At 31.9% G+C, this 11086-nt stretch overlaps 1 protein-coding gene across 1 annotated transcript in view; it reads left to right on the forward strand.

Moving 5' to 3' along the window:
- The window catches only part of LOC114568535 (metastasis suppressor protein 1), a 98977-nt gene extending 87929 nt beyond the window's left edge, over window positions 1–11048 (forward strand). The window contains exon 15 of the mRNA XM_028598151.1: window positions 11029–11048. Within this exon, the coding sequence (XP_028453952.1) occupies window positions 11029–11048 (20 nt within the window). The remainder of the gene's footprint in view (window positions 1–11028) is intronic.
- Window positions 11049–11086: the final 38 nt, after the last annotated feature.

Consider the following 11086-nt stretch of genomic DNA (forward strand, 5'->3'; position numbering starts at 1 on the left):
AAAAATATGAACAAAGTCATAGTATAGTATGTTGAAAAAAGTCATAGTATAGTATGTTGAAAAAATATGAACAAAGTCATAGTATAGTATGTTGAAAAAAAGTCATAGTATAGTATGTTGAAAAAATAGGGAAAACGTCATAGTATAGTATGTTGAAAAAATATGAACAAAGTCATAGTATAGTATGTAAAAGAATGGTGAAAAAGTCATAGTATAGTATGTAAAAGAATGGTGAAAAAAGTCATAGTATAGTATGTCGAAAAATATGAAAAAAGTCATAGTATAGTATGTCGAAAAATTATGAACAAAGTCATAGTATAGTATGTCGAAAAAAAATTATGAAAAAAGTCATAGTATAGTATGTCGAAAAAAAGTCATGGTATAGTATGTCTAAAAAATATGAACAAAGTCATAGTATAGTATGTCAAACAAAAGTCATAGTATAGTATGTCGAAAAAATATGAACAAAGTCATAGTATAGTATGTCGAAAAAAAGTCATGGTATAGTATGTCGAAAAAATATGAAAAAAGTCATAGTATAGTATGTCGAAAAAGTCATAGTATAGTATGTCAAAAAAAATTCATAGTATAGTATGTCGAAAAAGTCATAGTATAGTACGTCGAAAAAATAAGAAAAAAGTCATAGTATAGTATGTCGAAAAAGTCATAGTATAGTATGTCAAAAAAAAGTCATAGTATAGTATGTCGAAAAAGTCATAGTATAGTATGTCGAAAAAAAGTCATGGTATAGTATGTCGAAAAAATATGAAAAAAGTCATAGTATAGTATGTCGAAAAAGTCATAGTATAGTATGAAAATCAAAAAAAATTCATAGTATAGTATGTCAAAAAAAGTCATAGTATAGTATGTCGAAAAAATAAGAAAAAAGTCATAGTATAGTATGTCGAAAAAGTCATAGTATAGTATGTCAAAAAAAAGTCATAGTATAGTATGTCGAAAAAGTCATAGTATAGTATGTCAAGAAAAGTCATAGTAAAGTATGTTGAAAAAATATGAACAGTCATAGTATAGTATGTTGAAAAAAATAAGGAAAACGTCATAGTATAGTATGTTGAAAAAATATGAACAAAGTCATAGTATAGAATGTAAAAGAATGGTGAAAAAAGTCATAGTATAGTATATAAAAGAATGGTGAAAAAAGTCATAGTATAGTATGTAAAAGAATGGTGAAAAAAGTCATAGTGTAGTATGTCGAAAAATATGAAAAAAGTCATAGTATAGTATGTCGAAAAATTATGAACAAAGTCATAGTATAGTATGTCGAAAAAATTTGAAAAAAGACATAGTATAGTATGTCGAAAAAATATGAAAAAAGTCATAGTATAGTATGTCGAAAAAAAGTCATAGTATAGTATGTCGAAAAAATATGAAAAAAGTCATAGTATAGTATGTCAAAAAAAAGTCATGATATAGTATGTCGAAAAAATATGAACAAAGTCATAGTATAGTATGTCAAACAAAAGTCATAGTATAGTATGTCGAAAAAATATGAACAAAGTCATAGTATAGTATGTCGAAAAAAGTCATAGTATAGTATGTCAAAAAAAAGTCATAGTATAGTATGTCGAAAAAGTCATAGTATAGTATGTCAAAAAAAAGTCATAGTATAGTATGTCGAAAAAATATGAAAAAAGTCATAGTATAGTATGTCAAAAAAAATATGAAAAAAATCATAGTATAGTATGTCAAAAAAGTCATAGTATAGTATGTCAAACAAAAGTCATAGTAAAGTATTTGGAAAAATATGAAAAAAGTCATAGTATAGTATGTCGAATAATTATGAAAAAGTCATAGTATAGTATGTCAAAAAAATATGAACAGTCATAGTATAATATGTCGAAAAAAAGTCATAGTATAGTATGTCGGAAAAATATGAACAGTCATAGTATAGTATGTCGAATAAATAAGAAAAACGTCATAGTATAGTATGTCGAAAAAGTCATAGTATAGTATGTTGAAAAAATATGAACAAAGTCATAGTATAGTATGTCGAAAAAAGTCATAGTATAGTATGTAGAAAAAATATGAAAAAAGTCATAGTATAGTATGTCGAAAAAAGTCATAGTATAGTAGGTTGAAAAAATATGAAAAAAGTCATACTATAGTATGTCGAAAAAACATGAAAAAAGTCATAGTATAGTATGTCGAAAAAAAGTCATGGTATAGTATGTCGAAAAAATATGAAAAAAGTCATAGTATAGTATGTCGAAAAAGTCATAGTATAGTATGTCGAAAAAAGGCATAGTATAGTATGTCGAAAAAATATGAAAAGAGTCATAGTATAGTATGTCGAAAAAGTATGAAAAAAGTCATAGTATAGTATGTGGAAAAATTATGAAAAAGTCATAGTATAGTATGTCAAAAAAATATGAAAAAGTCATAGTATAGTATGTCAAAAAAATAAGAAAAACGTCATAGTATAGTCCATCCATCCATCCATCTTCGTCCGCTTATCCGGTGTCGGGTCGCGGGGGGAGCAGCTCCAGCAGGGGACCCCAAACTTCCCTTTCCCGAGCAACATTAACCAGCTCCGACTGGGGGATCCCGAGGCGTTCCCAGGCCAGGTTGGAGATACAGTGGGGGAAATAAGTATTTGACCCCTTGCTGATTTTGCAGGTTTGCCCACTTACAGAGAATGCAAAAATCTACAATTGTAATCATATGTACATTCTAACAGTGAAAGACAGAATCCCAAAGAAAATTCCAGAAAATCACATCATATGAATTTATTAAAATTGATAACCATCTGATGAGGAAAAACAAGTATTTGACCCCCTGGACAAACAGCATGTTAATATTTTGTAGAAAAGCCATTATTTGCCAGGACAGATGTCAAACGGTTTTTATAGTTGGTGACAAGGTTTGTGCACATTTAGGCAGGGATGTTGGCCCTCCTCCTCCTGCAGACAGCCTCCAAATCATTCAGGTTCGAGGTTGTCGCCTGGCAACTAGAATTTTAAGCTCCCTCCAAAGATTTTCAATCGATTCAGGTCTGGAGACTGGCTAGGCCACTCCAGAACCTTGATGTGCTTTTTTTCAGCCACTATTTTTGTTGCTTTGGCGGTGTGCTTAGGGTCGTTGTCGTGCTGAAACACCCATCCTCGACCCATCTTCAGCTCTCTCACTGAGGGAAGGAGATGTCGGTCCAGAATTCACGATACATGGCCCGTCCATCCTATGAATACGATGGAGTTGTCCCGTCCCCTTGGCTGAAAAGCACCCCAAAGCATGATGTTGCCACCACCATGCTTGACGGTGGGGATGGTGTTCTTTGGGTTGTACTCGGTGTTCTAAAAATAAAAAAAACATGCCGAGTTGAGTTGAGGCAAAAAAAGTTCTATTTTGGTCTCATCAAAAAATCACCTTCTTCCAGGCCTCTTCTGAGTCGTCCAGGTGGTGAATGGCGAACTTCATGCGGGCCTAACATGTTTCTTCTTGAGCAGGGGGACCTTGCGTGCGCTGCAGGATTTCAATCCAAAAAAGTCATAGTAGTGTGTTACCAACCGTTTCTTTTGTAACTGTGGTCCCAGCTGCCTTCAGTTGAATCATCAGTTCCCCCCCTTGTGGTTTTGGGATGATTCCTCACCGTTCGCATGATCAGGGACACCCACGAGGCAAGATCTTGTGTGGAGGCCCAGACCGAGGAGGTTGGCGGTGGTGTGGTGCTTCTACCATTTCCTGATAACTGCACCGACAGTTGATCTTTTCTCTCAAGTTGCTTTCCGATTCTCTTGTAGCCCATCCCAGCCTTGTGCAGATCAACAATCTTGTCCCTGATGTCCGTAGAAAGCTCTTTGGTCTTGCCCATGGTGGTGACGTTGGATGCTGGTTGTTTGGGTGTTGACAGGTGTCTTTTATACAGGTAACGAGGTGAGGCAGGTGTATTTGATGTAGATAATTGGTTCGGATTGGGGCTGTGTCTTAAAAAAAGACTAACTGGCTTGTAGGAGCCAGAATACTTGCTGTTTGTCCAGGGGGTCAAATACTTGTTTTTCCTCATCAGATGGTTATCAATTTTAATAAATTCATATGATGTGATTTTCTGGAATTTTCTTTGGGATTCTGTCTTTCACTGTTAGAATGTACATATGATTAAAATTGTAGATTTTTGCATTCTTTGTAAGTGGGCAAACCTGCAAAATCAGCAAGGGGTCAAATACTTATTTCCCCCACTGTATAATCCCTCCACCTAGTCCTGGGTCTTCCCCGAGGCCTCCTCCCAGCTGGACGTGCCTGGAACACCTCCCTAGGGAGGCGCCCAGGGGGCATCCTTACCAGATGCCCGAACCACCTCAACTGGCTCCTTTCGACGCAAAGGAGCAGCGGCTCTACTCCGAGCTCCTCACGGATGAGTGAGCTTCTCACCCTATGTCAAAAAAATATGAACAGTCATAGTATTATATGTGGAAAAAAAGTCATAGTATAGTATGTCGGAAAAATATGTAAAGTCATAGTATAGTATGTAGAAAAAATAAGAAAAACGTCATAGTATAGTATGTTGAAAAAATATGAACAAAGTCATAGTATAGTATGTCGAAAAAAGTCATAATATATTATGTCGAAAAAATATGAAAAAAGTTATAGTATAGTATGTTGAAACAATATGAAAAAAGTCATAGTATGTCGAAAAAATATGAAAAAGTCATAGTATAGTATGTCAAACAAAAGGCATAGTATAGTATGTCGAAAAAATATGAAAAAGTCATAGTATAGTATGTCGAAAAAAGTCATAGTATAGTATGTAGAAAAAATATGAAAAAAGTCATAGTATAGTATGTCGAAAAAAGTCATAGCATAGTATGTCGGAAAAAATATGAACAGTCATAGTATAGTATGTAGAAAAAATAAGAAAAACGTCATAGTATAGTATGTTGAAAAAAGTCATAGTATCGTATGTAGAAAAAATATGAAAAAAGTCATAGTATGTCGAACAATTCATAGTAAATGTCAAAAAACTGAAAAAAGTATGAATAGTAGAATGTTAAAATGTCATAGTATGTCGAAAAACTGAAAAGAGTCATAGTATAGTATGTAGAAAAGATATGAAAAAGGTCATGCTATAATGTCAAAAAAAGTCATAGTATATTATGTAAAAGAATGGTGAAAAAAAGTCATAGTATAGTATGTCGAAAAAAGTCAGTATAGTATGTCGAAGAAAATTCATAGTATAATATGTAGAAAAACTCATAGTATAATATGTAGAAAAAATCATAGTATAATATGTAAAAAAACTCACAGTATAGTATGTCGAAAAAGTCATAGTATAATATGTCGAAAAATTATGAGAAAGTCATAGTATAGTATGTCGAAAAATTATGAAAAAGTCATAGTATAGTAAGTAGAAAAATTATGAAAGTCATAGTATAGTATGTCGAAAAAAGTCATAGTATAGTATGTAGAAAAAATATGAAAAAAGTCATAGTATAGTATGTCGAAAAAAGTCATAGCATAGTATGTCGGAAAAATATGAACAGTCATAGTATAGTATGTAGAAAAAATAAGAAAAACGTCATAGTATAGTATGTCGAAAAAAGTCATAGTATCGTATGTAGAAAAAATATGAAAAAAGTCATAGTATGTCGAACAATTCATAGTAAATGTCAAAAAACTGAAAAAAGTATGAATAGTAGAATGTTAAAATGTCATAGTATGTCGAAAAACTGAAAAGAGTCATAGTATAGTATGTAGAAAAGATATGAAAAAGGTCATGCTATAATGTCAAAAAAAGTCATAGTATATTATGTAAAAGAATGGTGAAAAAAAGTCATAGTATAGTATGTCGAAAAAATATGAAAAAAGTCATAGTATAGTATGTCGAAAAAAATTCATAGTATAATATGTAGAAAAACTCATAGTATAATATGTAGAAAAACTCATAGTATAATATGTAGAAAAAATCATAGTATAATATGTAAAAAAACTCACAGTATAGTATGTCGAAAAAGTCATAGTATAATATGTCGAAAAATTATGAGAAAGTCATAGTATAGTATGTCGAAAAATTATGAAAAAGTCATAGTATAGTAAGTAGAAAAATTATGAAAGTCATAGTACAGTATGTCGACAAAAGGCATAGTATAGTATGTCAAAAAAAATAAGAAAAACATCATAGTATAGTATGTTGAAAAAATATGAACAAAGTCATAGTATAGTATGTAAAAAAATATGAAAAAGTCATAGTATAGTATGTCGAAAAAATATGAAAAAAGTCATAGTATAGTACAGTGGTGTGAAAAAGTGTTTGCCCCCTTCCTCATTTCCTGTTCCTTTGCATGTTTGTCACACTTAAGTGTTTCGGAACATCAAACCAATTTAAACAATAGTCAAGGACAACACAAGTAAACACAAAATGCAATTTGTAAATGAAGGTGTTTATCATTAAAGGAGAAAAAAAAATCCAAACCATCATGGCCCTGTGTGAAAAAAGTGATTGCCCCCTAAACCTAAAAACTGGTTGGGCCACCCTTAGCAGCAACAACTGCAAAAGCGTCAGATATAATGCAATGAGGCTTTTACAGCGTCCTGGAGGAATTTTGGCCCACTCATCTTTGCAGAATTGTCCTAAAAAGTTACATTAGAGGGTTTTCGAGCATGAACGGCCTTTTTAAGGTCATACCACAACATCTCAATAGGATTCAGGAAAGGACTTTGGCTAGGCCACTCCAAAGTCTTCATTTTGTTTTTCTTCAGCCATTCGGTGGTGGACTTGCTGGTGTGTTTAGGATCATTGTCCTGCTGCAGAACCCAAGTTCGTTTCAGCTTGAAAAACACGAACAGATGGTCGGACATTCTCCTTCAGGATCTCTTGGTAACAGCAGAATTCATAGTTCCTTTTATCACGGCAAGTCTTCCAGGTCCTGAAGCAGCAAAACAGCCCCAGACCATCACACTGCCACCACCATATTTTACAGTTATAATGTTCTTTTTATGAAATGCAGTGTTCCTTCACGCCAGATATACTTGGACACACACCTTCCAAAGAGTTCCACTTTTGTCTCATCGGTCCACAGAATGTTGTCCCAAAAGTCTTGGGGATCATCAAGATGTGTTCTGGAGAAATTGAGACGAGCTTTGATGTTCTTTTTGCTCAGCAGTGGTTTTCTCCTTGGAACTCTGCCATGCAGGCCATTTTTGCCCAGTCTTTTCCTGATGGTGGAGGCATGAACGCTGACCTTAACTGAGGCAAGTGAGGCCTGCAGTTCTTTGGACGTTGTTGTGGGGTCTTTTGTGACCTCTTGGATGAGTCGTCGCTGCGCTCTTGGGGTAATTTTAGGCGGCCGGCCACTCCTGGAAGGTTCACCACTGTTCCATGTCTTCGCCATTTGTGGATAATGGCTCTCACTGTGGTTCGCTGGATTCCCAAAGCTTTGGAAATGGCTTTATAACCCTTTCCAGACTGATAGATCTCAATTACTTTCTTTCTCAATTGTTCCTGAATTTCTTTGGGTCTCGGCATGATGTGTAGCTTTTAAGGATCTTCTGGTGGACCTTACTGTGTCAAGCAGCTCCTATTTAAGTGATGCCTTGATTGTGAACAGGTGTGGCAATAATCAGGCCTGGGTGTGGCTAGAGAAATTGAACTCAGGTGTGGACAACCACAGTTATAGTATGTTTTAACAAGGGGGGCAATCACTTTTTCACACAGGGCCATGATGGTTTGGATTTTTTTTCTCCTTTAATAATAAACACCTTCATTTACAAATTGCATTTTGTGTTTACTTGTGTTGTCCTTGACTTTTGTTTAAATTGGTTTGATGTTCCGAAACACTTAAGTGTGACACACATGCAAAGGAACAGGAAATGAGGAAGGGGGCAAACACTTTTTCACACCACTGTATGTCAAAAAAATATGAAAAAAGTCATAGTATAGTATGTCGAAAAGTCATAGTATAGTATGTCGAAAAAATATGAACAGTCATAGTATAATATGTCGAAAAAATATATACAAAGTCATAGTATAGTATGTAGAAAGAATATGAAAAAGTCATAGTATAGTATGTAAAAAAATGGTGAAAAAAGTCATAGTATAGTATGTCAAACAAAAGTCATAGTATAGTATGAAGAAAAAATATGAAAAAAGTCATAGTATAGTATGTCGAAAAAATATAAAAAAAGTCATAGTATAGTATGTCGAAAAAAAGTCATGGTATAGTATGTCGAAAAATTATGAAAAAAGTCATAGTATAGTATGTCGAAAAAAGTCATAGTATAGTATGTCGAAAAAAAGTCATAGTATAGTATGTCGAAAAAATATGAAAAAAGTCATAGTATAGTATGTCGAAAAAATATGAAAAAAGTCATAGTATAGTATGTCAAACAAAAGTCATAGTTTTGACATACTATACTATAGTATGTCGAAAAAATATGAAAAAAGTCATAGTGTGTCGAAAAAAATATGAAAAAGTCTTAGTATAGTATGTCAAACAAAAGGCATAGTATAGTATGTTTAAAAAATATGAAAAAGTCATAGTATAGTATGTCGAAAAATTATGAAAATGTCATAGTATAGAATGTCAAAAAAATATGAAAAAGTCATAGTATAGTATGTCAAAAAAATAAGAAAAATGTCATAGTATAGTATGTCACACAAAAGGCATAGTATAGTATGTCGAAAAAATATCAACAGTCATAGTATAATATGTCGAAAAAAAGTCATAGTATAGTATGTAGGAAAAATATGAACAGTCATAGTATAGTATGTAGAAAAAATAAGAAAAACGTCATAGTATAGTATGTCGAAAAAAGTCATAGTATCGTATGTAGAAAAAATATGAAAAAAAGTCATAGTATGTCGAACAATTCATAGTAAATGTCGAAAAACTGAAAAAAGTCATAGAATGTTAAAATGTCATAGTATGTCGAAAAACTGAAAAGAGTCACAGTATAGTATGTAGAAAAAATATGAAAAAGGTCATGCTATGATGTCAAAAAAAGAATGGTGAAAAAAAGTCGAAAAAATATTAAAAAAGTCATAGTATAGTATGTCAAAAAAAGTCATAGTATAATATGTAGAAAAACTCATAGTATAATATGTAGAAAAACTCATAGTATAATATGTAAAAAAACTCACAGTATAGTATGTCGAAAAGGTCATAGTATAGTATGTCGAAAAAATATATACAAAGTCATAGTATAGTATGTCAAACAAAAGTCATAGTATAGTATGTAGAAAAAATATGAAAAAGTCATTGTATAGTATGTCAAAAAATGGTGAAAAAAGTCATAGTATAGTATGTCAAACAAAAGTCATAGTATAGTATGAAGAAAAAATATGAAAAAAGTCATAGTATAGTATGTAGAAAAAAGTCATAGTATAGTATGTCAAAAAAAGTCATAGTATAGTATGTCGAAGAAATATGAAAAAAGTCATGGTATAGTATGTCAAAAAAAGTCATAGTATAGTATGTCGAAAAAATATGAAAAAAGTCATAGTATAGTATGTCGAAAAAATATGAACATAGTATAGTATGTCAAAAAAATATGAACAAAGTCATAGTATAGAATGACAAAAAAATGGTGAAAAAAAGTCATAGTATAGTATGTCGAAAAAAAGTCATTGTATAGTGTGTAAAAAGAATTGTGAAAAAAAGTCATAGTATAGTATGTTGAAAAAATTTGAACAAAGTCATAGTACAGTATGTCGAAAAAATATGAACAAAGTCATAGTATAGTATGTTGAAAAAATATGAACAACGTCATAGTATAGTATGTCAAACAAAAGGCATAGTATAGTATGTCGAAAAAATATGAACAGTCATAGTAAAAGTACTTATTATTTACATGAAGTCTGGTGGGTTGGCAATAGCAATTTGTTGTCATGCCAGCAGCAAAAAAATGAAACAGAGTTCCCGTCAACTAAATGACAATATCAAGGTGGTGAAGTTGAGACACCGTCTACGCAAAGTCTCTGCCGGCGCCAAAGAGGAGGACAAAATCAAGTAGATTTTGATGGGCAATTCTTTCCTTCGACTCAACAGAGCAAAGTTCTGATGGGAGATTCAACTTTCTGAAGCTGTAGTTTCAAATTTAAGATGAAGATAATTTCTGTTCAGGAAACAGAAAGTCCTGCAGCTTAAGTTAACAAATGTCACCACAAACATTTCTAAATCAGCCAAACAAATTTCTTACATCAAGGCTCCAAATGACAGTTGACAAAAGTCATAGTATAGTATGTAGAAGAAATATGAAAAAAGTCATAGTATAGTACATCGAAAATAAGTCATAGTATAGTATGTCAAACAAAAGTCATAGTATAGTATGTCGAAAAAATATGAACAAACTCATAGTATAGTATGTCAAACAAAAGTCATAGTATAGTATGTCGAAAAAATATGAAAAAAAGTCATAGTATAGTATGTCGAAAAAAAGGCATAGTATAGTATGTCGAAAAAATATGAACAAAGTCATAGTATAGTATGTCGAAACATTTACCTTGCCTTACATTACATTACCAGCTATATGTAGAAACGGTTTTATAAAAGCAGTAATCCAAATAGTATGGCATTAAAAGTCATAGTACAATATGTCAAAAAAAGTCATAGTATAGTATCTAAAAAATAAGTCATAGTATAGTATCTAAAAAAATAAGTCATAGTATAGTATCTAAAAATAAGTCATAGTATAGTATCTAAAAAATAAGTCATAGTATAGTATCTAAAAAATAAGTCATAGTATAGTATCTAAAAGAATAAGTCCCAGTATAGTATCTAAAAAAGAAGTCATAGTATAGTATCTAAAAAATAAGTCATAGTATAGTATCTAAAAAATAAGTCATAGTATAGTATCTAAAAAAAAAAGTCATAGTATAGTATCTAAAAAATAAGTCATAGTATAGTATCTAAAAAAATAAGTCATAGTATAGTATAGTAAACTGCAGACTCCATTATGATTATACAGCTGAATCAACACATTTTTAAAACACAAAAACTGAACATTACAACCTCATTTATAGTGCATAAATGAGGTTGTAATGTTCAGTTTTTGAGTTTTAAAAATGTGCCTCCTCAGTTTCAGCCAGGTGTACCTAATCATTTGCAAGTGAGAGTTTTTCATTATTGAACCCAAC

Source organism: Perca flavescens, chromosome 14 (assembly GCF_004354835.1).
Source record: "Perca flavescens isolate YP-PL-M2 chromosome 14, PFLA_1.0, whole genome shotgun sequence".
NCBI lineage: Eukaryota > Metazoa > Chordata > Actinopteri > Perciformes > Percidae > Perca > Perca flavescens.